We start from the raw sequence: 27,978 nt of genomic DNA, 5'->3' as shown, positions 1-27,978 counted from the left end.
TTCAACCACTGAACGGTTTTACCAAATATGAATTTTATTGCAGATACCCAGGATATATTTTATTCCAGGAAAAGCGTTTTCAAGTTACAAGGTTGAAGGCACATATTTGTGAATCCATGGCGCAAAATTTGACACTCTTGTGTAGACACCTGGGAAATTTGGTCTTCCACATCCATAACCCCAGCTAACGATGCCAGTTAAAAACCATTTTCCATCTCCATTGTTTTGACAAGATAATGGTCCACCAGAATCACCCTGAAAAGAATACATCAAGCATACATGTTTATAATGCAGATCATTAAAATTGGGACAAAATACCACATATTTTGCCTGAGTGATTCCAAATGTTATTATATATTCCCATTCTCATAGTTCAAACTATCAGATAGTCAACTGTTGGGGTTTTTTGGTTGAAGCAGATGAGATTGCACAATTGTATCAATGTTTGCTCTTCTATAGGAGTGATGGCTAGCTCTCACTCTTTGAAGACACAAAGGCATTACTTTTCATAGACTAGATTTGCAATTCACGTTGTATTTCCTAGCCTCAAAATTACAGCTAAACCCCAAACCTGCTACTTAATAGGTATGTTAATATATAGGTTTCACATCCATTGACTCAAAGAAATAGTAAGCATTTTTTAAAACACCATTACAATATTTAGTAACGATAAAGCTTCCTTGAAATTAAAGATTGGATTCCTCAATGGATTTGTTGGGGGCTTTTTGTTTCTTTGGTTGTTTTTTTAAAAAGGAAAAAAATCAAGTATTGCCCTCTAGTAGATACAAGCCATCATATAATGTTTAGGGACACATAATGTCTTTGTGATTAGGGCAGTTAAAATGAAGTCTATAACAGACTTCAAAGCTTTATACAGGATGATATATTTTCATAATACAGGACAAAGCAAATAGTACTCTTCCTATATTGGATATCCTTGTAGAAATACATTGGCAGAAGTTCAGACAAAAAAAGTGTGCAAAGTCTGGGGAAAGATTCTTGGACTAAGCTTATACTTTCCTGTAAGACTCTGCTGTACACACCTCTCTGAAAAGTCAGCTAGTAACAAATTAAACTTTATGAAAATATCACATGCAATAAGGACTTTCAAAGCAAAAGGTGAGTTGGTTAAATGCAAATGTGTTGCAAGAGACGTTCCTTCCTTCTAGATATATATTTTGTTAGAGCTAATCAAGTACTTTGCTGTAACTTTACTGGATTGTAAAATATGCAAGTTTGGAAGGTACCTCAGGACATAATCTAGTAAAGCCACCTATTGCTCAAAGCAGGATTATCTTGAGTTGTTTCACAAAATCATTAAAGATATGTTAAAAAAGAATTCCTTTTCCACCCTCAGCAACTAAGATTTTGTGTTTAGATAGTCAAATTTTCAACTTGTTCTTTAATTCCTTGGGTAAAATACAAGGGGAATGCCAGCATTTTTCACAAAAGAGACACATCACATTCTGATTAGCTTTAACAACTGTCAGAGTGACATATCATTTGGCCTTACAGAAATGCAGCCAAAAGACTTGTAAGTTATGCCTTTCATTGGTGATATCTTGAGTGGCCAGACAGATAGCTTCAGAAAAAAATTCTGCAGTGAAATTCTGTAGTGAAAATTACGCTTGATGTTAATGGTCTTGCTGAACTCTAAAGTAAGTGTATTATACTTTCTCAGAAAATCCTCAGACGTTGCTTACCCTGAAAGCTATTGTGTTCTTTCTCACTTCTATGTAGGCCAGTGAAAACTAGAACATAAGTACTATGTAATATAAGATGGTATTGATATGATATATGATATTACATATAGTGCATGTGTATGCATATATATAGTTTTACTACTATTCCCTAAAAGTAAACTCAGAACTTCGTGTTTATTATCTTCCAGCATTGTGATATCACAATATTACACATTGAAAATTTATATCTTATTAGTGTGCATCTCATCAGATTATCCTGGAGGGGTTAGGTAGGACGATTCTGAAATGAAACAAGCTAGTTTCTCAGCTTTTTCTTCAACGGGGACACTTATGCCAAAAATTGCCTGACTTCAGCTTGCTATTGGGACTTGTAAATTGACTGGTCCTTGACCTACAACTGAAACTTAGCAATGTTACTCATCCACATTAAGCAACAATACTCTGAGAACACCTAGATAACAGATATGCTGATGGAGAACTCTTACACTGCAGTATTTCAAAACTGAAGGATATGGACCACAAGGTAATCTGCCAGTTCTTACACCTCATCATGCAACAGTGAAAGGCAAAATAAACTCTATGTGAAGTATGCTAAGATACATACTTTGCACCCATCTCTTTTCCCGGACATTAGTCCGGCACAAAACATCCTAGCTGTGATAATCCCATATGTGGAATGACATAATGTTTGGTCAATAATTTCTACTTCTGCTTTCTGAAGAACTGCTGAACCTTCATCGTCTGGAAAATAAATTGAAGGAAAGATGATTAAATGGAATTTAGCATTTTACCCATCTATTTAAATACAAGAAGCCTTCAGAAAATATTCACAGGTACTTTCAGCCTCCAAGTTATTTGAAATTCCAAACAAATAACTGCAACAGCGCAGAAAACCTCCTCTAAGTATTGGGTATTTGTGTAACATGGTCTCGGTCATTTGGCTGACCAAATACAATCACTAGGGTTGGCCAAAAACTTTTTCTAATGCCTCTTGCAAAATGTCTCATGACTTCTTAATTTGTTTTCTTTTTATTTTCAAAAGGAAGTGGGATTTTAAAAAGGTATTTGGATTAGAATAAGATATGTTTGCAATTAGAGCAATGTCTCTGAAGGTGCTGGATCCAGAATTAAAATTTTGAGTCATAGTTACTAGATGCAGGCTGTTCTTCTGGCAGAATAAAGAACTTGACATCTCAAAAACCTGGTTGCCTCTATCTGAAAGCTTTGGTAAAACACCACTTTTCTATAAGATACACACTTCCAGAGAAACAGAATTAAACTGAATTGTTCTCTCATTTCACTACCACAGCTCTAATAATGTCACCAGGTGATCCTCTTAAAATCTGGATACAGATAAACAAATTTCACCAGCATGTTCAAATATGCAAGTGCTGATTTACATGTGGAAACTCTTTTCAGGATTTGATAATTTATTTACCTTTCAAATAATCAGCTTTTAGATTGCCTGGGTGACTAACCAGCAGGCCAAAGAGAGACACTGCACCACACCACACATCCATATCTCCATCCTTTCTTGGTAAGATGGTTGCACTTTGTTCACAACCATATATTGTCTCACAGCCATTTAAAGAAAGAAGCAGACGTGCAGCTTTGCTCTGGTGGCAGTTGTATGATTTATGCTGAGGGAAGCCATCATGCACACGGTTACACTGGAAAGGCTGTAGGAAGATGGCCACAAGATAGACAGAAGGTACCAGCATTCCACCAGGGAAGAGGTGGTGGGAGGACCAGGTCTACCCCTGCAATGGGGCAGCCTGACATTACAGGGTGACCTTTTTGTCAGCGGGGTGGCTATTTTGTCAAGCTGCATCCTAAGGACAGAGCTGGCCCATTGCAACTGGGGTTGGCACTGCAGGACTGTTCATCCTTCAGAGACGGAAGGTGGGAAAAGGAGACCTAGCTTTTTCATCTTCCTACAGCAAGAAGCAAAGGGTCCATTTAGGCATCCTAACACACCTCCAAGAGTAACAAAGGGGTAAAAAAATACCATGTCATCTTGGAGTAAGCATAGCTCCCAAGTCTAAGCTAACAACATGAGCACATGGGACTTCCAGATCCACAGGACCAGCAGTCCATTTTCCTGAGCATATGAAGACACATACACACAGGAGCCTAGTTCCACAGGACAGTAAGTTCAAAATATTATGATTTTCTGCACAACTCAGCCATGCAATAAAAGCAGCAAGTGTCCCACACATACATACAGCTGTGAAAGCTACTGTTGCCCTGGGAACAAAAATTATTGCAACAGAAGCTATAAAACTTACCTGCTTCCTGCTTTTGGCCCCAACCTGTTATCCAGCACTTGTCACCACTGCGGACCTTGTGCGAAAAAGGAGGCACACAAATGGGCTGGATGACATGGCTCATTGTATCTGGCCATGGCTTGCTCAGCTGCAGCAGCGCAATGTCATAGTCATAGTTCCTGTCATTGTAGTACTCGTGGACAACAATCCGTCTCACTGCAGATACAAACTTTGCACGACCTTGTATTTGCATCCCCAGGTGAGCGTGCCATGCTCTGGGATTGGCCAGCCTGGTTGGGAGCAAACAGACAAGCAATCTCTTAAAAAAGTACCCCAAAACAACCCCTGACAGAGGAGCTGGTGAAAGATGAGGACATATCCTGCCTCAATGTGGTTCGGACTCTGGAAGTTAAAGGCATTCAGAGACTCTGGTGATGTTCAGGACAGTTAGGGGAAAGACTGCTTACTTGCTCCCTTGAAAGCAGTGAGCTGCAGAGACAAGCCATTCTTTCGATATCACTGATGCCCCACAGTAAGCAGCTCCCACAAAGTGGAGGCTGGCCTGCCAGGGCCATTCACCTTCTTCAGTGTTCATACCGCCCACAATTCGAGATATGGGATTGCTGCTCTTGCTGCTGCCACAACCTGCAAGGGATATTTCAGGTTATGATCTCAATCCTCACTGCTTTCCTTAAATGAGAGTTCTTCCCACATAGGGCAAGAAAGAATCTCACACTTTGAAATGTTTGAAATCTATTTCCTCTCCCTGCTCTAACCAGAAAACTTCTCTTTTTTGTTACCCTATTGCAGAAACAAGAAGTAACTCCATAAAAAAAAAAGTTTCTTTTCTAGCTCTGCTGCAAATATTGGTCTCCATATATTCATTGTGTCAGAAATCCCAAAGGATCCCTTGATTTAACAGCCATCAAAATGAATGTGCAAAAATAGATAATCCCTCATCTCTCTTTTGAATACTTTCAGCCCTAAAGTGAAAGGATTACAACACAAAGTAATGAAATAAATCATCATCAGGATACTTATTTCTTGCCAAAACAGTCAGAATAATACAAGAAAAATGTTTATAGAGCAGCCACATACGTAGACTTTGGTCATTTATTATTTCAGAATCAAGGTGGTCCAACAATTAATTCACATGGAAAATGTCAGAAAATGTTGGATATTACTAACTCACAGGCAAAGAAGTCATGTCTCAGCACAAAAAGCTGCACAATGTAATTTGAAAACCAACAGAGAAAGAACCTTCAGTAGAAGCTTTTATGAGTCCATAGAGCATGCACGTAAAGCCTCTCCTCAGGAGTTTTCTCATATTCTGCCACACAGGTGTTAGTGCTTCTGGGCACTTTCCAGCACTCAACCAGAGTCAAAGCAACATTCATGTTTCCAAACACAAGTAGGCATATAGCTAGTCTTTTAAATGTTCTACTGGATATAAGGTAGGTTCTGGCAGATTTGATAAACAGGTAGCATGCCAGAAACAGCTGAGGGCCAGACAAAATACTCAAGAATATTCAGTTTAAGCAACTAATCCGAACTCCACTTTTATTGCCACTGCAGTAACAATCACCTGTTCACTTTACAGCAAAACAAACTCAAAATCTTGTATAGTAGTTACTGTAGGAAGATTTGAAACTAGAATCTAGCTTGATACTATGAAATACTGACATCTTCACCATCCAGAACAGACAGAGAAGGGAAAATTTTGTGGTTGCAGCACTGTCACTCTTGAAGTCCAAATGCGTTCTGACTCCAACAGAAATACCTGACATTGCTGCAGGCAATAAAAAAAATAAATACTGCCTTATCAGCTAGCCAAATTCACTCTGCAATTAACCCTGCTTCCCAACAAAGCTACAATTAGACTAAGACATCTAACTAGGTAAGCTCAGTAACAGTAAGCTCACCCTGCCACAAAAACTTCTGCAGCCAGACCTAAAGTAAATTGATAGTTAATCATTACCCCACTGTCACTGAGAGGATGCAATAAAAACTAGATACCTATTGCATGAGTTGTTGCTGCTCCAAATCAGAAAGAAATAAAGGCTTTATTGTGTAAAAAGTTCGAAGTTCAAAAAGATGAACATTTGAGAGGGACTTACTGCAGCTGCTTTCATCACTTCCATCAATACAGTCCACTGTCCCATCACACTTTGCGTTTTGTTTCCTAATGCAAATGTCATTCCTGCACTTAAATGTGTGGTTGGTGCAAGGAATACCTGAAATAGTTGGGGGGGGGAAGACCATTGGTTCAGCTTAGCATGCGAAGACAAGTCTGCACAAATAAAAGGTGCACATTTGTATTAACAGATAGGACAAAATATAGCAAAAGAATAATTTGGCTGGGATGGCTTAAACCAATCTCCAAGTAGAATTAACCGTTAAAGTAGAATTACGTCTATATTAAGGCTTGCATCAAGTTGGCTGAGTCTCAACAGGGATTTTCTCCTATTCTTTCACACAGAACTAATGAACATGGGTATAGTAGCAAAAAGTCAGCTGTAGAAAAAGAATCACCCTAGAAAGAGAAAACCTCTAGTAGCCTGTAAAGAAACTCTCCTTCATATGTCAGTATTAAATATGAAATGAAAGACAGTAGTGAAATTAGTCTTACTAATTGTATCCAGTTAAACTGCAATCCCAGCCCTGGCGTTTTCCTATTTCCTTGAGGCTCACAATAAATGAAACCACCCAAACCGAATCGATTTTTCTTGTCAACACACAGATGCATCCTGTAATCTTTTACACAAACTGCCTAGTCAAGCAGGTCAAAAAAACATTTATTTTCTTTAAAAGAGTTACTTGTACTGCTTCCCAGTTGTGCTTCCTTTCATATGTCCATTTATTCTAAAAAGTTAAAGAAATGTCTGACTCAAAACATTCAAGTGCCCAACGCTAAATTTATAGCTTCCATAGCATTTCAAACACATTAACCTTATAACCCTGAAAACTGCTCCAGAGAAGCTATTATATTTATAGTTATTTTACAGATGGTAAAACAGATCCAGGAAATAATTTGCACAAATTACACTTTAAAGGAATAAAATCCAGGATTCAAGCTTTAAATCCCTAGATCCCTATCCTGCATCCATAATACTTAATTCTTCTGCCAGTATTTTGCTGAAACAGATGTTCATGAGCTCATTAAAAAGAAACCATTTTGAAATCTATAATGGCTTGTTTATAAGTATATCAGAAAACTGAAAAGAATTATTTATTATGTTAAAAGAATTATAATTATGTTATTATAACAGCCTGAGTTAGAGTTCATAGTGCCTCTTGACTCTCTGAATATGGCATCTAGTATTCAAGCCAGGATTGGACAGATGATAGAAGAGGAAAAGAAGAATCAACTGAATAGTCTTACTGTGAGTGCAGTTCTGCTCATCTTTTCCATTCTCACAATCACTTACTCCATTGCAGACAAGCAGATTATCCTGTATTGCGAAGCTGGAGTTACAGTTCCACTTAGGGTCAACTTTAAAAACATAAGTCAAATCAGCTACTGAAGCATGCTTGTACTGCTAACACTACCCTCTAATTATGCCCCAGTCCTACTTGCACAGCTTCACTGCACAGTACAAGGATGAGTGCCACGCTATGCAAGGAGAAAATAAAGTGCAAAAGAGTTCAGTGACCAGTCCTAGTTCAAACATTGGCCTAGGAGTGGTGGCCCAAGTTCTACCCATCTTTCTAACCATGGACATTTATTATCACTCTCATCTATTCTATGCACCACAACTTGTCACTTCCCCACAAATATAAAATACCTGACCTTGAAATAGAATAGAACTTTATAATTACCAGCATTTATCACATGAGGAAAACCTAAAATACAGCCTATTACAGTTATTTTTGTACACTTAACTTTCTTTCTCATGCTTTCCAATGCCATATCATCTTCATTCTTCGAGTCGTCTCTTGCTAATTAACTATGAATTAAGCACTCAAGAGACAGACTGATAGTCTTTACTTTTTACACCACAGAATAAATACTTTGAGTTTTCCAGCCAAGATCTCTAGTAAGTAAATACAAACCACAAAAGAGTTCATCACTTTCATCGAAGCAGTGGTTTATTCCATCACAGCGCTGCATCTGCTGGACACATAAGCCAGTAGAACACTTGAAATATCCTGGTGGACATGCTGGAGGTAAAAAAAGAAACAACTTATGTTTCCTTTTTCTAAATATTGCTGGTTCATTTCAATTCACAGTCACTAAGCTTTCCCAGGGAATTATAAAGTTGATCTAAGTTTAATAGTCTGGTTGCATTACCAGCACTTAAATTGAGTTCAGATGTTGAAAACTGGGATTAAAAAAGAAGAAAAAACATTTCTAAAGTTTAAATTCAGCTGTTACCGCAATATGTACTGCAGGCTTTACACTAGGAGTAGTCCAGATCAGCCAGTGTTATATAGTAGGACACAAGACAGCTTATAATGTCAACTTCTTTTAAAGGACAGTCTCACTTTCAATAATCAAAATTTGCAGTGCTTTGCAACTTCAGTTAGTAACCTGTATTGAGCTGACAAATTATAGAAATGTTTGCATTTTAAAACAAAATAATACTTTTACCATCTCTTATGCAACGCATAAAATTACTGTAATGTGTCAAGTGTCTACGATTAGTGTCTGCTACTTTAACGTGAACATGTAGGATTAACACAAGAGAAAAAGTATCAGCAAACAGTTTCTGTTTCAGGACTTGAAAAAGCTCATTGTTGGAAGATTATTTTATCAAATTTTTGAGATGTATTTCAGCTCAGATTTCTGCTTGTATGCAATTTATAGTGATTGAAATGTTGGAATAAGAAGTTGGGGGTTTGGTACTCTCTGTTCATTATCTGGAGGTCTTTGTAGTAGCAGAAACACTGTAAACAAAACCTTGTAAACAAAACAGTAACAGCAGACTTCGATTGTGGCCAGAGATATACAGGAAGCTTTACAAATTGTGCAGAAGACAGCAGACCATGTGCGTAAAGGAAACCAGAGCACACACCCACAAACCTTAGCTGCAGAGTCTTGATGAGCTAGAAAAGCCTCTTTGATTGCTAGTAAGATTAGAAAAGGAAATGAACAAAAACCCAACAGAGAATTTCCTGCATAAAATTACTTAAATCGTAATGGACCTGAAAATTGCTGCTTCACAGGTCTGAAATGCAAAGATGGGTTGAAAATAACAAAAAAACCATCTTACGCTCACTGATGTTATAGCTGCCATACTCCACCAGAAGTGGCTTCTCTGACACCTTCGAACTGCACTGGAGCTCGATGTTGACAGCAGAACTTGCAATATGGAAGACCGTTTGGTGATCAACATAGTAACCGCAGTACCTAAAGGTGTTCAGTGGAGTTCTAGAGCATCCTTCACATCAAATTGCCTTACATAAAATTTAAATGTCAACATCATCAAAATTCAGCAATATAGTCAGCTGCCATAATTTAAACAAGAACCAAAATCTGAAACAGTACTCGTTCCTCAGAATGCTGGTCACAATCCTTCATGACTGCACACATGCAAGGAGAATATTTTGCCAGGAGGTCTGTAGGAATGGAGATATATTGAAGAAACTTATGAAGACAAATATGAGTATTTTTGTCATCACTTCTGATATCTGCTTTCAATGGAGTGAGATTTGGGGGAATGCTCAAGTAAGTTTAGTGGGAGGAAAAGTGTCAGCAAAGTGGACGGTAAATCTAGCTGCTCTGATTCTGAGGATTGCCCCAAAAGAAGAGCACACAAAGGCATTGGGATAAAATTGGTCCAATTACATTGGAGGCAGAAGGGAATAAATTTAGGGACACTGAAAATATTTCTAGGTAGTCACTCTGCCTTCATCCACCATCTGCATTTTGGAACTTTACCTTTGAAAGTCATATCTTCAATTAACTAGTCTAGATGAAAAAAAGAAAAAACAACAAAACCTTGGGTGTGCATTGACTTTAAGCTGCCATTTTGGCAAAGAGCTTCCTTGGATTTCTGCCTAGGTGTCACTTTACTCAGTGAAACTTAAATGCTCCCTGATGCCAGGAAACATTTAATGCGTTCATTGCTAATGAATTTCTCTTGCTCCTTTGATCAAAGATGCCAAAGATGTTGCAACTGGAATTTAGATGCTACTGTAGCTGGAAAAGAAAAAAAAATTAAACAAAAACCAAACAAAACCCGCACGCCTCTCCCCCACAAAAAAAAGGCCCCAAACTGACCAACCAATGCTTTAACAGGGAAAAGTTGCTGCGTGTTGCTTTAAAAATTGGGGACAGTTTTAAATGTAATAAAACAGTGAACATGGACAGTATAGGTTTTTCGAAAACTAGAAAAAAGGACCCTTTTCTCTGCTCCACTAGGGTGCCCCAAAAATGCACCGCTTATGAGAAAAAATATCTGGCTTTAAAACTCCTGTCAAGAAAAGTATTTATCAGTCTAAACAGATTTAGGATTTAGGAGCAGAAGCAGCTGTATTGATACTTAGCACACTTGGCACACACGCTTGACAGCAGTGTGAAGTCAGACACTGCCGTGAGCTTGAAGAACATGAAATTAGATTATTGTATTGTTAAATGGACTATTGGACTATTATCCAGGGACAGATATTTCCCTTGTTTATTTCGGCAACATCAGGCAGTACACCAGGACTGCTCTTCATGTTAATGAATGCAGGGAAAGTGGATGAGCAGATGCTGCCCAGTGTCTCATGCATGCTACTGAACGAATGCCATAGGGATGTCGTGCTCACTCATGTGTTTCCATATATGCTTTGTTTCACCCTATGACAATGAAACATCCTTTTAATAGATCTATGAGATTTCTGTTCCAGCAATGCAAAGAATAAATTAAGAAAATAATTTTTTAAAATAGCATCTTATGCATTCTGAAAACAGAGGCAAAGAATAGCTTTCTACCAGAGTAAATTTAATCATCAAAAAACCCCCTAACCCTATCAGAGCTAAGACTGAAGACTTCCTGCTACAGGAAGTCTTATTCTCACTCATTTTGGTGTCTCCAACATAACCAGTCTGACAACGTACGTAGCAAAATGTTACCTAACCATCTGATTCCCCTCAGTTAGCCTCAGACCTTTCCTAAGTTTTCTCTTTCCATCAATGATTTACACAACTTCCCACCAACAAACCTTAGCACCATTAAAAAAAAAAGAATTGCAGGATGCATTGACCACTTTTCAACAACCACATAAAGCAACCTCATCTCACCAGATGTACAGGAATCTCCTGTCCATCTCTGGAAGAGCCGAGATGGCTACATCAAGGAAGCTACCTCCCGTACACAGTGAGAAACGCTACTGGGATTTGTAAGACAGAGCTACAGAACCTTGGGAGCCTTCTACTGGCCATTTCTCCAGGTCAAATACAGATTGCTAGACATCATCCATAACTCTGTGCCATTACTACAGATTGAAAATAATTAAGGAGAATTTGTCCCATATGTTGAAGCAGGGACTGGGATGCCTTTTAATGGAATGAGTAGATACATGCATCCTATATCACAGACCATGTGATGTTGCACCACTGGCTTTAAGAAAAATAAAACACTGCCAACCTCTCTGTAACCTCTAATGCTCTGCCTACAGAGACTCATTGATATTTCTGCCTATAAGAATTGCAGCAAAAGCAGTTCATCAGCTGCAAAACCTCTGACTAAGCAGAGGAAACTGTGGCTGTCCACTGGAAGAAACATGAGGGAGAATGGCATGGTTACATTCAATGTCTCTGGTTAGATCAAGTAAGATAAACCCTAGAGGTTTGAAGGAACCTTATCAGCACCATCTTCTCTTCAACAGTCTTCATTTACCAAGATCTGTCTCCTGAAGCTTCTTAATCTTTTTCACCTAAGGTAGCAGAATACGCATGCTATAAGCTGGAATTGCAGGAGGCTGAAAAGGTAGGAACTTTCCCCTCACAATTTCAATACCATTACAGTTTGCAGGGGTGGAGGTGGATAAAATCAAATATCAAAATGTTTCGTGCTTCAAACCATGATTTTTCCATGAAAAGTAGACATGGAACAGAAAATGATAAAGGTTGAAAAGCCTTTTTCAGTGGAAAGGACACTTTCAAAGGAAAATCTGTCTTGGTCTACTTACATCATCAGCAACTTGCAACAGAATTTAAGAACATGTGTTCTTTTGCAGTACTTCAAATGCAACCCCAAGTACATTTCTAAGGGTCACACTATAACATTTGATTCTGTGGATGTGTCATTGGTAAATTATTTAAAAGCTGTTCTTTCATACAGAGAATCCTTATAATATGAACCCATCATTAGTATTTCCAGATTTTGCCTACATTTGATTCACATCTTTGCTACCCCTAACAAATAAAATCTCTCCAACCATGTCATAAAAAGAAGCCCAAAAAACCCCACAAAATGTTGTCTGTTTTCACTAGAATTTTTATGTGCCCACCTAGTGCAGCAATTTATTCCTATCAAGGCACAGTTTTAGGAGAATGGTTTGTGTTGAAGGGACCTTAAAAATCATCTCATGGAGCTTCAGACAAAGTGAGTTTTTTCTATACAAGTACAGCATGGTATCAAAGACTAGTGAAAGCTTTTTCTCCCCTCTGTAATTCTTTCAGGTATGCTCTTAAAGGCCAGGCTGACTTCACTTAATTTCATTAGTGAGTTCAGAAATTCAGTTTCAAGTCTGACATTATGAAGATTTCCACTTGAAGAAAGTTTAAAAAAAAATTTAGAATTCCAATATCCTAAATCTAACCTTGCCAGTGGCTGAAAGATGAGGAAAAAAATAGGTGCACCATGTGCATGGGAAAGTAGCAGTATTTTATTAAAAAAATAGCAGCTATGTTTTAATTAAAAAAACACTTAAGAAATGCAGTGGTACCTTGGCAGCCAATCTGTGTGGTTTCTCTTTCAAGAGCCAGTGACTGGAATGCAGAAGCAGTTACCCTTCTCTTTCCAATAAACTCATTGTAATAGATTTCACTGAAAAATTAATTAGGTTGGGTATCCTTCTGAGCAATTGTAGAATTAAGTTACACTTCAAAGGGGTTTAACAGACCTTGTTCAATGATCCCAGAAAATCCAGAATTATTTTTGGGTTCACAAGACATCTGCCTTCACTCAACTCTTCCAATTTCTTTCCCTCCAGAGAGTAGCAAAGTCTCTTGTTTTCCACTTTCTGGTGCTTGTCTAAATACAATTTTTTCACATGTATGTGTTTTACAAAGATTCAGTTACATCACCAGCCAAAGTGAAAGAATCATAAGAGACACCAGTGAAGTATCTCTGCCTTCATGGAAACTCTCCGAGTAAGCTGCAGTAGTGATGGGAAGGTTTATTTTGGCAATGCTAGTTTAATAACTCCTACAGAAGTACTTACATGTGTTCATTGATTTTCCACCATCCTCGCTCACAGCCTTTAATATTCTTCTCACTGATGGTATAGTTATGAAACTTCAGAGCTATACCAAGGCTCTTCTGTGGAGTCTGTTGTGAGCAAGAAACACAGCGCAGTCTTCTATCTCCGTTTGTGGACATAATACACAAAAGTCTTGTCTCAGCAGTCACAGTGCTTGGCGAATGCCACACTCTGGGAGCCGTGTTGACTTTGCTAGCTCAACAGCAGCACTTGAGATACCTGCCAGCTATTCAGCCTTCACCAAAACCAAAGGTTGGCAAGACCCCACCACAGCTGCATGCTTTCTCCTCCTCTAGCCAAGAGTCCTTTCATCTTCAAAAAGCCACTGGCCATAGAAAGCAGCTTTTGTATGAAGATCAAAGCACTCAGATGCATCCAAATTTACTTGTTTAGGGATACATAGTCCTATCGAAGTGTTGGTTCAGATACTGCACAGAATACCTGTGTCACCTTTGTAATGCTAGGAGTTATTTCTACCACAATGTTACAGTCTTCTGCTAGCACCTGCTCAGCCAAGATTTCTTTAATATTTTACAAAAGATTTTTAACTCCGGCAGTATCATGAGGGTTCATAATTAATTGACATTTCCTTCAATAAAAGGAACAGACCATTTTTGCAAATGAAGGCAGTGTTCCTTTAAAACCAAGGAATGGTTCAGGACAAGAATTCAGAAATGGAGATTTTTCTCTTGCTCTCTTACTGAAAACAGGATTTGGGAAATGAGGGAAGTTTCAGCACTGAACTACTGGAAAATTAAACTGTTTTGTGAAAGAAATCTTGGGGATTGCCTGTGTTAAGTGTCCAGAAAGATTTCTCTCAGAAGTCCAAGATGAATTGAAGACCTGAAGTTTCACAAAAAAAGTGATGGCCTTAGCTTTCTAGAAGAGGAGGCTGTGGGTTATGGCTAGCTGGACTCCATTCAGATGGGTGTGATTCAACACAGGTAACCACTATCTTAACCAGACATGAGTATCGCAAGAAGAAAGATGGTAAAAGGTTGACTGCATCATACCCATTGGAAAACACTAAAGGACAAACCATAAGCCAAAGATCATATTTTAACTGCATTAACTCATGTCATCAGACACAGCACAAGAAAACTATTTTAAACCAATGTAAACTTTCAGTCATTTGTTTTCAGGAAAGTACCTGAAAAGATGGAGGAAAAGGATACCAAGAAATAAAGAGGCTATTGGTTTGTGCTGGTAGGACACCAAGCATAACAAAATAGACTCACAAGAGACATCAGAGAAGTAGGAGTAGTAAGTAGGTTTGAGATGTGTTTTATTTCCAAATTTTTTTTTCCAAATTTTGGGGAGTAGGAAGAGGGGAATTAAAGTCTTATATTCTCTGCTGTGAAGTAATTCTGCAGGCTAAAACACCAAAATTTATCTCAGCTCCATGCCTTTATAACAGGACAGCTTAGGAACCACGTTCTCTTTGTTAAGAATAAGCACAAAAACAGGGTGGGGAGAGGGAGGGAAACTCCAATACAAAACCCCTGAACACAGCCAGACCTTCGTCTATGTAATTTCTATAGAAGTAATTTCCCTACAGTTGTGGGTTACTCCATACACAATTATTTCTGCTATACATACAGGCTCTGTGTGCACAAAACACACAACACTGCCTAAAACAGAAAGAGATCCATGTTACCTGGAAGTTCCATGCACAAAGGCAATTTGGAGGGTAATAGCTTGGGTAATAGGGACTTGTGATTCTCCCTTCATAGCCAATTTTGTGTTTTGTCACTATTGCTTTTCCACACTCTAGGGAAAAAAAAGAAGGCAAAAGTTGGTAAACCTTAATATACTTCCAGCAAATCTCTTCAGCAGGTTAAGCATCCAAAATTATCAGTAGTCTATTGCAAAACAAGGTATCTTAGGAATTATATCTAGGTTTGGGTTGTAAAAAGATACCCTTCCCAACAATGCAGTCAGAACAGGGATGTGAAAGTCTAGGAATGCAGTCTACTGGACTGTGCTGGACCAAAAGAAAGCATTGTCAGGTTTTACATCAATTATTTCAGTGAAAGCAATTCTGCAAACAATTCTTTGGGAACAGTGTTGCCCGATACATTCACACTGCAGCAGTACATCAGGATCACTGGTCTTAAAATGTATCCAGTTAGAAGGGAAATGGACGATGTACTAATGTAACCCGCCTCCTGGAAGCCAAACCATGTTTACAACTGCTCAATGAATTGAGACAATTCATTAAAAACAAGACACACACACACACACAAACCAACAAAGAAAATCAGCCCTGAATTTAAACCAGCCAGCCAAACAAAGTAATAGTCCTGAACTTAGTTACTTACGATAGGGAATTCATCATATCCTTTTATGATGGTATTTTAATACTTAATTACACTCAACATGGAAAATATGCAGTATCTTTCTAAGGAGCTTGCATTTCTTTGCATTGGATTGTGTTAGATCTTACTCCTTGTGCTACTAGTGTGATGTTTATTGTACTATTTATGATTATGATCTAACCACTTAAAGCTTAGAGCAATAAAAAGCAGATGATGAACTTGACACACAAACATAACTGACTCCTCTGTGTTAATGGGGAGGCAGGGAACAAATAGAAAATGCAGACAAATCTACTAACTTTTACTTTCTGAAAACTGGTGCATTTAGAGCACTCTAGTGCTGAACTCCTTCCGCCTTTGACATCATCAGTCCCAAACCAGGGGAGAAGCCAAACCGGGCAACACCTGGAATAACAACTCCACCTACTGGCACTTTGCAGTCCTGACCAACTTGAACTCGGTACTGGTTTCAGCCTTCTACTTTTGTATTTCACATAAGAACCGCTGATCTGCACAGATTAAATTACTCAGAAGGAAGAAAGACACTCAGTAAAGCAGAGGGAGATGAAGGAGAGGGACGCAAATGTAGAAAACAAAAGGAAACTAAGGTATAGGAGTCATTTACCCTTAGGAACGTGACAGCCACTTTGGGATCTTAGAAATAGTCCAAGAAACTTTTCCAAACACAGAATAAACTTACTTTCTTGTGAAATGACCTCAAAATAACCATGCAATTCCTTCTGTTCCTTTATTTGTGCTGCCTTAAATATCACCAGCATGAGATTATTTGTGGACACAAGTGACACCAATGCATCGGCTGGTTCACAAGCTCTGAGGAGGAAAAAAAAAAAAGAGTACATAGGTAAGCAACCAGTGAAAACCAAACACAAACCAAAACAAAACCCCAACATATTGCTAAAATTCTGTTAATTAATTTTCCACTGGTGCAGAGCTTACCTATTTCAAAGCCTAGTTAAGAATCTCCATGCTTTTAAACACAAAAGTATCTGCTACAAGGCCAGTTAGAAACTCAGTATTGGACAGTTACTTCTTACAAAAAAGAAATTGCAAACAGGAAAAGGAAGATGGAATGGTTATTGTAGGAGATAATGATGACCGTCAGCCTTCACTCCACACAAAAATTAACGAAGCCAGCAGTAAAAAAAAAGCTTGTAGAAAGAGAAAATTGATTTTATTAGACCAATGGATTTAGTTTGGGGTTGGGGAGTGGGAAAGACTAGCAAGCTATTCTTCAAATCAGAAATTAAGAACCTGAGCCAAACAACTAGTCTCATTAAAAAAAAAATGTTTCTTTCCATACACATTACCTAGAGGAAATCCTCAGTTCTCTACAGATACTAACATGTAGATGAACACCATCTGCTGTTTTATAGACAAGTGAGTAAGTGATTCAGGTTACTAGAGAACAACTCTCAAAAGGACTGAAAAACCAGTGCTTCTTTTGAGGCTTATACACACAGTAACAGGCCAGAGAAAAGGATTTCAGGGGTCAAAATATTAAGCTCTTTGGCTGTGTGATGGAGATGCTGTCTACACCTTCTGATAAGACAGAGCCCTATGGAAGTAGTTATAAGGAATTTCAAACAAACAAACAAACAAAAAAGTCCCAAGCAAGCGTAATGGATCACTAAAGAGATAAAAGAAAATTAGAAAAATAGTAATTAAAAAAATAGTCTTCATCCCTCAACTCATCACAGCTTCAACTCTAGATTTTAATGACTCACTAAACTACTCACATAGAGCAGCTAAGAAAAGCACTGAACTCGTGAGTGCCTGTAAGTAGCCAAAGGATCACAAGATTTAGTTTCAGAACTTCAGGCTTCATATGAAGAGTACTAATCTTAATATGGAAGATGAGCTTGCTTAAAGGAGGAAAATTTGACATATTCTTTTAGTTAGCATCTGTTTCCTGATAAAAACCAAAAAATTCCACCCAGTAAGGTGTGAACATCTCATAGTTCTGCAACTAGATGAAGATGCACTCCAGTTGAAAGATAAATAAGAATTTAAAGAATATTTTACTGTTTCTTTTATTATCAAGACCTACTTTTCTACTTTTGTGAAAACATACAAAAAATACTTTTGCCAGGTATGCATAACGTATGAAGATCAGAGTATTTTTAAGAAAACAAAAAGCCACCCAAAATGCAGTTGATTACAAACAAACAAACAAGCAAGCAAAGGTTTATCAATGAATTCTCAATCAAAATTTACGCTCACCGGTACAGTATCTTATGTTTGATTGGCATCAGAGAGTCATAAACGGTCAGTGAGTCAGTGATACAGTTATCTGCTTCAATCTGAAGGAATACTATTGAAAGACGAATAAGGTGGCCCACTGATGCAATCAGCTTAAAGTAGCAGATTGTTCCCCTTGAGGCAGCATCGATATCCAGAGGAATGTGCTCATGTAGGCGATCAGCATACAGATCATACATACAATTTGTTCCTGTGGAAAAGTCAGATTTGCAACATCGGACACTCACTGCAAAACTGCTAAATCTTCACAGAGCACAAAGGAAAAAAGAAATCCTAAAAATAATTTTAAACTAAAGCAATATATGGATGCACAGCTAAATGTAAAAACAAAGTAGTCCACGCTACTGCTTGTTTCCATCTCAGGTACAAGTTGGTGGTCAAAGAAAAGTCTATTCGTAAAACTTCAGAACATGGCAAACAGTGCTGAAAATAAATCCTTGTAGGGTATTTACAAAATACCACTGCCATTTTGCACAGATGTTGGCAGTTAAAAGTCTGTGGAGCTCTCAGAAGATAAAATGCTTAAGTAGCTGTTAACTGGGAAATGTATATCAGAGCAGAAATCAATTGCTCACTCCTACAGATGTTAGGATATTTATAATAAATAAAACAGAAATAAAATAAAAATCAAGCTACATTTTTGCATTACTCTGGGTTTTTAGATTACCGTTCTAACATCAGGCTTCTTAATGTTTTATTGTAAAATGAGCTGTAAGTTCTACCATTAAATTCAGATTGACCAGTTCATTCTAATGAACTAATTAGATCCTAGGACTTCTCTTGTTCAACACCCTGCTCAAAGCAGGGTCAAAATTAATTCAGACCAGGAGTTTGCCCTGCCAAGTGCTGAAAATTTTTGCAGCATTACAAGTCACTTTTAGAAATGGAAGCAAACCACATTTTTTAAAAAACAAAAACAGAAAGGCTGCAAGGCTGTGTCATAATTTAGATAAGAATCATTGGAAAAATTATTTCAATTCAGTACTGCAGCTCCCATTCAGCAAAAAACTTAGGGATTTTTTTGTTTGGTCATATCTAAAACTCTTTACATGGCTCTTTGAAAGGTGAGAAGGAGGAAAATGCAAATTAAGGAGCATAATACTCGAAGTAAATATTTGCATTAATGTCTACCTATTGAAAAGATAAGTCTCTGAAGTAGTTACTATCACGGAAAACCAATTAGAGCACTGTGAAAGTTCACTATCACTATTAACCAACAGTTAATCAAGCCAGGAAGTGGCAGGCTTTGTCTGACTTCCACTTCTAATTTGCAACCTTGAAAGTAATGCTATGAATGTTTATGAACAATCTGTAAGGGTCACATACCATTTAACGGAATTACAATTATAACTATTTAAAGCTTTAGTTGAGCCATTGTTATTCTTTCTTCCTTCTTGTTCTTATCTCTTCCCCATAACATTCTTTTTATAATAGTTATTTGTCCTTATTTACTCAACCTTAGCAAATTCAGCTTTGATCCATAATCTTTAGCCTTATGTGACTACCATTATTTCTACTAAGTAGTTAATAAGGTGACAAGCTCACTGCTGGTGAGAAGTGTAATGTAGAGATTTCAGAGCAGGCTCTGAAACTAGAAATAATGTAAGAGTACCATTTTGAAACCAAAGCTGGATATAGTCTTTACCCAATGAGGTCCTGCATAGCCAGGTACCATGGCAATGCAAGTCACTCATGCTAGCTGAATCTCTACAAGTCTCTTCTCCCACCCATTCTTCAATAAATCTGCACTCCACCGCTGTGCCTGAACTAATAACTAGGTGCATCTTCATGCCAAAGTAACTCGATTGCTCTCAAAATACAAGCATGTGATGCACCATCCCTGTCTGCTGCTTCTATGATTCTATTCTATTCATGATCACTACAACCCCTGCATCATATTCTATAGTCTTAAGCACACATACTCAAGGCATCCAAGGACATGAAATTGCACCATTATAAGACTTTCTCAACTCCTGCAGCAGCCCATGTTGTTGTTCCCCTGTAACTTCATTGTATACTAGCACTACACTTCTCAGAAGCCAGTTGCCAAGTTTGGTTGACTACATCATAAGTCTCTGAAAGAGACTTCTAGACATCTCTGAAAGACGTCTAGAATACAACAGGTCATCCTTCTCCCTTTGCGTGAAGGATACCATGTAAATTCTAAAAAACCCATAGAATCAATATTTGTGTTGCGCTGCTCTTATTTTCTTCTCCTTTAGGGAAGGTTCTCTAGAATAAATAGAAATGTAAGATCTGACTACTAATTCCACTGCCCTGGAACAATGAACTGGGAAATGAAATTGCTACACAAGTAAGAACCAGTGCACAACATTCTTCTATACAATTAAAGTGCATGTAAGGGAATGTGACAAATGCCACTGTTGCTATACATTGCAGTTTAAGTCAGGAAAAGTTTTGGAATGAATGTTGTAGCAAACTTTACTTGAATCTTGAGAAATTATGGGCTGATATCAACCTAAGCATTGCAAATGATGGCCCAGTGTCTGTGACCCACAGTACACCCATGGACAGCAGCACTAGGAGACCTTGACTGGGCTGCACTGACAAAAGTAATTGTTGAATTACGAGAAAGCATGCAAATTAAAACCTTACAAGATAACAGGAGCAGAAATCACATACAGAAATGGAATTTTTGAAACAGTACAAGTTAATGTTTCAGAAAAGACAAATACAGACACGGAAAGGCATGAAGCCCTTCAAAAACTGAAAGGGTGGAACTTCAGATGATTAAAAGTAAGCCTGCACCAAAGAACATGGGAGGCCAACACATCCCTACCTGATTGACGACTGCTGGCCCAGAGATTTATCACATCTGCATCAAGTGTAATGAGCTAAACCTTCTCTTCAACACAGAGTGAACAGCAAATGACTAAGCAAATGTTTATACCTTGTGCCACAAGGTATTTATATTTGTTGCACGCAAGACTTCTGATCTTTCTTATAGCAACTCAAGCCATAAACGCCAAAGCTGAATTTAACCCTTTTAAATTAACACTGAATGGTATCGTTAAGCCTAAGCCTTTAACTAAAAGCTTTTTTCTTCACCTTTCCCCTGTCAGGAGGCTGCCAAAATGGTGAATTACCTGTTCCTGTTGTTGACCAATAATCTGACCGAAGACCTGCTGCACAGAAAGAGAGTCAAGTGAGTCTTCTAATTTGCCCAAAATCCAGAATTCAGAGTTTAATTAAATCACATTTCTTTGTTCATAACACTAAACACCCAGGACAAAACAGCTATTGCACCAAGGGAGGCTGCCCAAGCTCCCTTCACTTCTGCAAATTCTGCAGGCAACTTTGGATGTCCTCAAACATCTTAGTGCCTGAAGCAAGAAAACGATGTATGTCAATTAAGCAGTCAAATTTAATTGAAGTTTTGCAATTGGTGTGCAGAAGGACACCTTGTACCCTTGATTTGACCTAGAATTTGGTTTTGATTTTCCTTTATCTTTTCCCTTTTTTTTTTTTTCTTCTTTATAATAATTTTAGTATTAGAAGCTGAAGATGCTGGAGAAAGATTTTGCTTTATCTATAGAATATGCTACTCCAAGATAAAAATGTTTGCATAACCAAGTGTTTCCTCAAGGATATGGGTATGTGTTAAGACTAACCACTTAGTACTATGGAGTCCATGTCAACTGCAAGGCCTTGAAGACTTCCCACTGAGGTCCGGTTAATGATACTTGTCTGAATGGAATCCTTTAAAATGGCAGCCACACAATCCTCACAGAGCACTTGACCTTTCGCCTGTGGTACCACAAATACGATCCAGAAATGAACAAGAAGGCCTCCATTGTTGCTGCTACTGAAATAAAAAGGTCCTACAGATTATCATCATGCTGAATGATTTTTGAAGACTAGTCTCTTAACACAAGCTTCTGAAGTACTAATTTAGAAGCGCATGGCTCATTTCCATCTTGCCTTGTTACTTTGACATTCTGAATGTATTTTTTCTATTTTTTTTTTTTTAAGAAAAGAAAAGACACTCTCTTCACACCTTCTTCACACCCATTTGGGGACTCATTCCCTGGGGGTTCCTGACTTTGGAGATCTAAATCACAGAAACATAGAATAATTTGGGTTGAAGGGACCTTAAAGATCATCCAGTTCCAACCCCCCAGCCATGGACAGGGGCACCTCCCACTAGATCAGGCTGCCCAACTCTCTCAGTCTGTTATCATATGGGAGGTGCTTGAGTTAGACCTGGACTATTTACTAAACATCAAACCAGAAATAGTAGAATTATCATCTCCAGAAATGCAAAACTCTGCATCACTGTGCATCTCACCTTGTACTGTGCACTGCACTATGTGGAAAACAAGTCCTAGATTACTTATGCAACATTAGAGGCCATAATCATCCCAATCTCTACCTCCTAGTGGAGAGAAAGACTTTTAAATCGAATGTACCCTGTTCCTTAACCAAAATTGGATTTGGCTGAAGAGGATTGGAAAAACTAACTCTCTAGCATGAATTGCATACATAATATTGAAGTGTACTTTATTACAGTATAGAGATTCACCCCTTCTTCTGTCAGTAAAACATAGTTTTACACCAATAACATTTTCTATAAAATGTCTGTGACTTAGTCATTAATACAGAGTTGTGCTTTAACAGCATGTTTGTGGCTAAACTTCTGTGTGATCTGTCAGCCGAAGTATCACTAAACATCTTTATGGACATTAGTTCTATGTACTTTAGATTATACTCATGGCAGACAAAGAATTGCTTATGTGACTTTAATTGCCTTTACTTTTGTTAAATTAATTAGGTTATAAATATATTTTGTAATCACTACAAGTGCATAGCAAAGAGATTAAATCACAACCACCAAAATCAGGCTTCTCTTGTGGGCTGTTTACTTTATATACTACTCAGTGTAAACACAATTGCATTAGCCACAGTTTTACCTGACTTCTGAAACTGTAGACTGCTTATAAAATTTGGAGAAAGAAGAGGTTGTGTAGACCAAGTTCATCTGAAAGAGAAAATACTAAGATATAACATTTTTGAAAATCAGCCATACCTAGAGATGTTATATGCCTAGACTTTCCTAGGAATATCCTCCTTTACACCAAGAATATACAATGTGCCCATCTTTTCAGACACACAGCAGCCAAACTAGGCAGAGCAGCAGACATGAACAGACCAGTTCTTCAATGCACCCATAACAAGCCAAATATTCCCAGGAAACATCAAATCTTCTGTCCACGGCCACCTGATGTGTACAGCAATCCTTTTCCCAAATAAATTAACTTTGAATAGGGTGCCCATTCTTTGCTCAGCAAATTCCAGACACAGAGGGCTTCTCTAGCCTGATGCTGAAACTTAGAGCCAGTCTTTGGGAAACAAGCACATGCTTATAACATCTTGCGTGTTACTACTAAGGTGCAGTTAGTAGTGTAAGTCCAATCTTTTCCACAGAATCACTGCAAGACTGAGATCGGAAGGAGCCTCTGGAGAGCATCTAGTCCAACCCCTCTGTTCAAATCAGGGTTGAAGATACCAGGTTGCTCAAGGTTGTCTCTAACTGAATATCCCCAAAGATGGAGAGTCCACAGCCTCTCTGGACAACTGCTCCAGTGTTTGATCACGTTCACAGTTAAACAGTTCTTTCTAATGTTTATGCAGAATTTAATTTATTTTCATTCAGTTTGTGACCATTTTCTTCACTAACAGCTTGGTATAAACATGTTTCTTTCAATACACACAGTGCAAAATACGCGGAGAAGGAAAAACTTCGCCCAATTCATGTTTTGGAACTGCTTCTGGGGAAAGCAAGATCCTGATTCCACCAATTTTTTGATATATGTAATAATACTAGTGTGACAATAAACTTCCTCTTGTTCTTCTTGTTCTAAAGCCACAAGGTGGCATGTCCCTCAAGCTGTTCAAACCTCATCGTTCTGCTTAATGGTTGAAATCAATACCCAAAGGATTATAATACAGATATTATTTTGAAGCAAAGGCTATAAAAATCACATTAATGTTAGTTCCTAACTTCCAGTGTTTGACACAGGGAGTCTAACCAATGGTTTTAAGGGCCTAAATAAGATGAGTGAAGCTCGATCTTTCTCTAGATTAGGCGACAAGGAATTTCATATATTAATTATCGAAGGGGAAAGGAGACTATCTTTAAAGGTTCTTCCACTACCACTCTGGGGGTATCTGGCCCAGCAGCCATGAACAAACAAAAGGGTTTCAAGGAGAAAAACAAACAAAACCCCAAATCCCCCACATTCCCACTAGCAATTTTAGTTAATGGTCACATCACCACAAAACACAATTTCAGCAATGCAAAATCCATCAGTGAGTTCAGGCAAAGTTTACAGATGAAAAATAAATTTCAGATTACATTCAAATAGGAGACGGTGACGTTAGCAGTTCCTACTTGCTGTCTGTCACCTCTCTGCATTATGTGCATCAACAGCAGGATGCTCTGGGACAAAAGCAAGACACGAGGCTCACAGCAGGTTAGAGCTCTCCATGAAGAGTGGGGAAGGACATGTCCTGCAGTGGTTATCTGTCTGAAAGCACTTTAGTAGTTAACATGCAGGACTAGTTAAAACAGACTGCTATCAAGTCTTTTGTGACCCAGCTTTTGGTGGGAGTGAAGACAGAGATGGGAAACAGGAAAATGAGTTCATATTATAAGGTGAAAAAAACTTAGCAATTATTCAAAATTCTCTTGGTTGCACCTGGCATTGCTAAACAAACAAAAAAATAATAGTTTTCATAGTATTGCTTGAATCCTTATGTGGACAGTATTGCATTTTCTGGCACTAATATCTTTTTCCTCCCCACACTAAATGTCTTTAGAGTCAAATTTGCTTTATAACCAAGATTCCCACACCTTTTTTTCCACTGTAGAGCAGCCTTAACTGCCTACAGCAGAATGCTATTTCTGCTTTGACTGATGCAAAGTGTTTGGGAAGAATAATGGTCTTTAGAATAACTAGCATCAGAATGAAATTAAAATGTAAATATGTTTGAAAGGTCTAGGGTAATTATAGATGCTTTAAAGTAGAAAACTGGCAGCAGATACCGATTTAAATGCAAAAGACTTCATCAGTTTGATATCTTGAAAGTGGCAATTAAGTTTTGAAAGGTTTTTGTAGAGTTCTATTCATAGACCTCAATTTGTGGGGGGGAAATATGTAAATTTTTTAGTAAATGTAAAAGTCAAACAGACCTTTTAAAAACTCAGATTGTGTTTAGCAAACTGGAAGCAGTCAGCTTCTTCCTACCTCCAGAACACTACAGCAGACTCAATGGCACCTAAAAGTTGCACTTCTTGTTCACAGCTCTGATCTTTTTGCTAGCCAAGCAGTCCACTCATCTTACCACATGCTGCACATTCTCTGCCACAGAGAGGAATTCTTTTGACTCCTTCTGCCGGTATTCTGGGAGAAACTCTATGTTTGCAATGCGAAAGAGCCCAACGAAGTACAGTACATCTTTGTTTTCTGCCTGAACTGCAATAATCAAAGACAAGAGTTAGCCCTTTTATTTTCCTTTTTTTTTAAAGTATTTTTTTAATAGCAGTGAGATTTTTTCTGATTAAATGTAAACCACATTAATCTATTTGTCCTTATAAATGGAAACAACTACCAAAAGAACATTACATTTTCACAGCCAATCCTTTCTAATATGAAGGTATAGAACACCTGTTCCCTGCACACAAGATAAGATAAAGCCATACAAATGAAACAGCGTGATGAAGGCAATACTAATATTCTGATTCTGGAGCACCCCTGGGGAATCTTAGGCAGCATTATCATCAAGGGTCTAAAGAGGAGAACAGCTTTACTGCACAGTTAGACACACCAGTACTTTATTCCCCTTTAATTTCTTTAAATCTATTCTGCATGAAAGACAAAGGATGTACCAAACCTTCAGCAGGCCATGATACACAGTGGAATTTCTGAGTAATCAAGCTTATAGGAACTGCCAGGTCTGTGCAATTAGCCAACATATAAAAAATATTTTGCATAACACTTAAAAAAACCAGAAAGTCACACTTCCTAAAGCCAGCAGCTACGCTGTTCTGAAAATTACTTGTAGAGTCTTAACAAAGATACCCCAAAGTCTTTCAGCCTCTGTTTAAATAAGAACCTTTTTTACTTATAAAACAGTCTTCAGGAGAAGTGAGGTCCTAAACTCAGCTAAAAGTTCTGCTGTGGACAGTGATGTACAAAATCAGCATGAGCTTTCATTAACTCACCAATGAAAAGCCACAGTAATGTCCAGGTTACAACTCCCAAAATGAACAGAATGAGGGTAAAGAGAATTATTTTGCTTTGAAAATTCCACAACAACTTATCTTTTTTCTTCAATTTGCCATGTTTGGTCCTTGCCAGGATCCTCTTTACCAACTTATCTTCTGCAGCTACCATTTGGACCGAGATGTTGGCTACCTAAAATAAAGTGAAAGACAACAAAAAATGTGGAATGTTTCTAGCAGCAATTGACTGGTCAACAACTAGAAGAGATTCCCACACATACTTATCTGTTATTGCATATATATAACTACAATTAACTTAGTTACAGTTTAAAACTCCAGCCAGAAATTAGGGTTCTTTTCTTACAGAGACTTGCAGATACAACACGGAGTCCTTCCCTACTGCATGTAAAAACACAACGTACCCTCAGATAACAGCTCAACATGCCACAGCTACCAGGCATTAACCATACAAATGCATACCTCATTAGTGTAAAAGTAAATTATCTCTCTTTAGATCAGAGGATAAGTAATGCTGAGTTACCTTGCACTGTCAGCAGCTGAGATATATACACAGACAGGGACTGCAGAACTGTAACTTTCCAACAGCAGCTCAGCAACATAAAAGAACGAGGTGTCTCATGACCCAAATCTTAGCTATACTTATGCTTGTTTGGTACAGCATTAGACACACATTCAGCCATACATTCCTCCCTTTGTATGAGGTGAGAGAGAGGGGTTAACATATTGCTTAAAGAGTCAATCCTGGTTCCAGTACTATGGCTTGTCATCTCCCGGCTAGGGAACCAGAAGTCAGGTGGTACACACACACATTCCAACTCAAGGTCAAAATGACACTGCTGTTTCACCCCCACCCACCCCCCAAAAAAAAAAAATTAACAAGCCTCTTTCTTCTGAGACCAGAACTATCCTAATACAAGTGGTCTCAACCCATTCTTTCCTCAGAAAAAAGGAGCAGAGGATATGGACAGCCTTCTCCTGTATGTCCAGCTCCCTCTAGAAAAATTTCCTCCAGTGAACAGGAGGACACAGCGCAGGTCTTGCTGGGAAAGGACCTGGGCAAGGTCATTACCTGGATACCCAGCCCCTTGACAGTTTATTTTCAACTACAGGCCCAGTTTATTTTTAAGCTAAATTCAAAATACATCCTAATCATCTTCTCTACATACAAAAGACTACTATATGACCATTTCTGCATTTGCAGGAGCAGTGCCTACTTCCTGTAAGTACCTGATCTATCTACAGTTTGTTCCATTCTGGAAAGTCTGTTTGTTCCAGACACTTCCCCAGGCAATCTCCTCTGGAGGAAATATCACATTTAAGCGTGCAAATAATGTCTATCAGTTTCTGTAGGCACAGCAAGAGGTGCCTAGGGAAATCTCTGGAAATCCCATTAAAAAACTTGAATTTCCTCCTTATATCACAACTACAAAATGAGTTACATAATATTGCCACATCAATAAGGAACATTCAGGAAAAATATTCCAAAACCATGTTGATGCTACTGAGAGAGAAGTTCTCAAGAAGCTGTCTCTGGAAGTTATGGGTTCCTCATGACTGGAGATGTTGACAAACACCAGCAATCAGTGGCAAGAGCTTTAGCATGAAGTCTTCTATGAAGCACAAATCAGACTTTGAGAGAAAAAGACCTGGCTCAGGACCTTATATACACAAAGATAAAACTGAACTTCACCACTTTAAATATAAGGGAAAATGTTCTTGTTTGTTTCTTT

The 27,978-nt window shown here is 38.2% G+C and overlaps 1 protein-coding gene across 3 annotated transcripts; it reads right to left on the bottom strand.

Moving 5' to 3' along the window:
• Positions 1–52: 52 nt before the first annotated feature.
• On the bottom strand, positions 53–26,403 carry TMPRSS7 (transmembrane serine protease 7). 3 transcript variants are annotated; one of them, XM_069869040.1, is made up of 17 exons: positions 26,228–26,403; positions 25,348–25,478; positions 22,914–22,981; positions 21,615–21,808; positions 21,090–21,128; positions 17,944–18,172; positions 16,403–16,533; positions 15,042–15,154; positions 13,346–13,452; positions 9,184–9,320; positions 8,024–8,131; positions 7,353–7,463; positions 6,088–6,204; positions 4,438–4,615; positions 3,992–4,260; positions 2,308–2,444; positions 53–255 (listed from the first exon to the last, which is right to left on the bottom strand). In XM_069869040.1, the coding sequence occupies exons 1-17, from the start codon at positions 26,397–26,399 to the stop codon at positions 85–87; spliced, it is 2,412 nt and encodes an 803-aa protein (XP_069725141.1). In that variant the 5' UTR covers positions 26,400–26,403; the 3' UTR covers positions 53–84. The 3 variants fall into 3 exon arrangements, with proteins under 3 accessions (XP_069725141.1, XP_069725158.1, XP_069725149.1); XM_069869057.1 differs by lacking the exon at positions 6,088–6,204; XM_069869048.1 differs by lacking the exon at positions 21,090–21,128.
• Between the last annotated feature and the right edge of the window lie 1,575 nt (positions 26,404–27,978).

This window comes from Phaenicophaeus curvirostris, chromosome 1 (assembly GCF_032191515.1).
Source record: "Phaenicophaeus curvirostris isolate KB17595 chromosome 1, BPBGC_Pcur_1.0, whole genome shotgun sequence".
In the NCBI taxonomy this organism is placed as follows: domain Eukaryota; kingdom Metazoa; phylum Chordata; class Aves; order Cuculiformes; family Cuculidae; genus Phaenicophaeus; species Phaenicophaeus curvirostris.
Note: the sequence above shows the minus strand (reverse complement) of the source record. Positions and strands in the feature narration are given on the sequence as shown.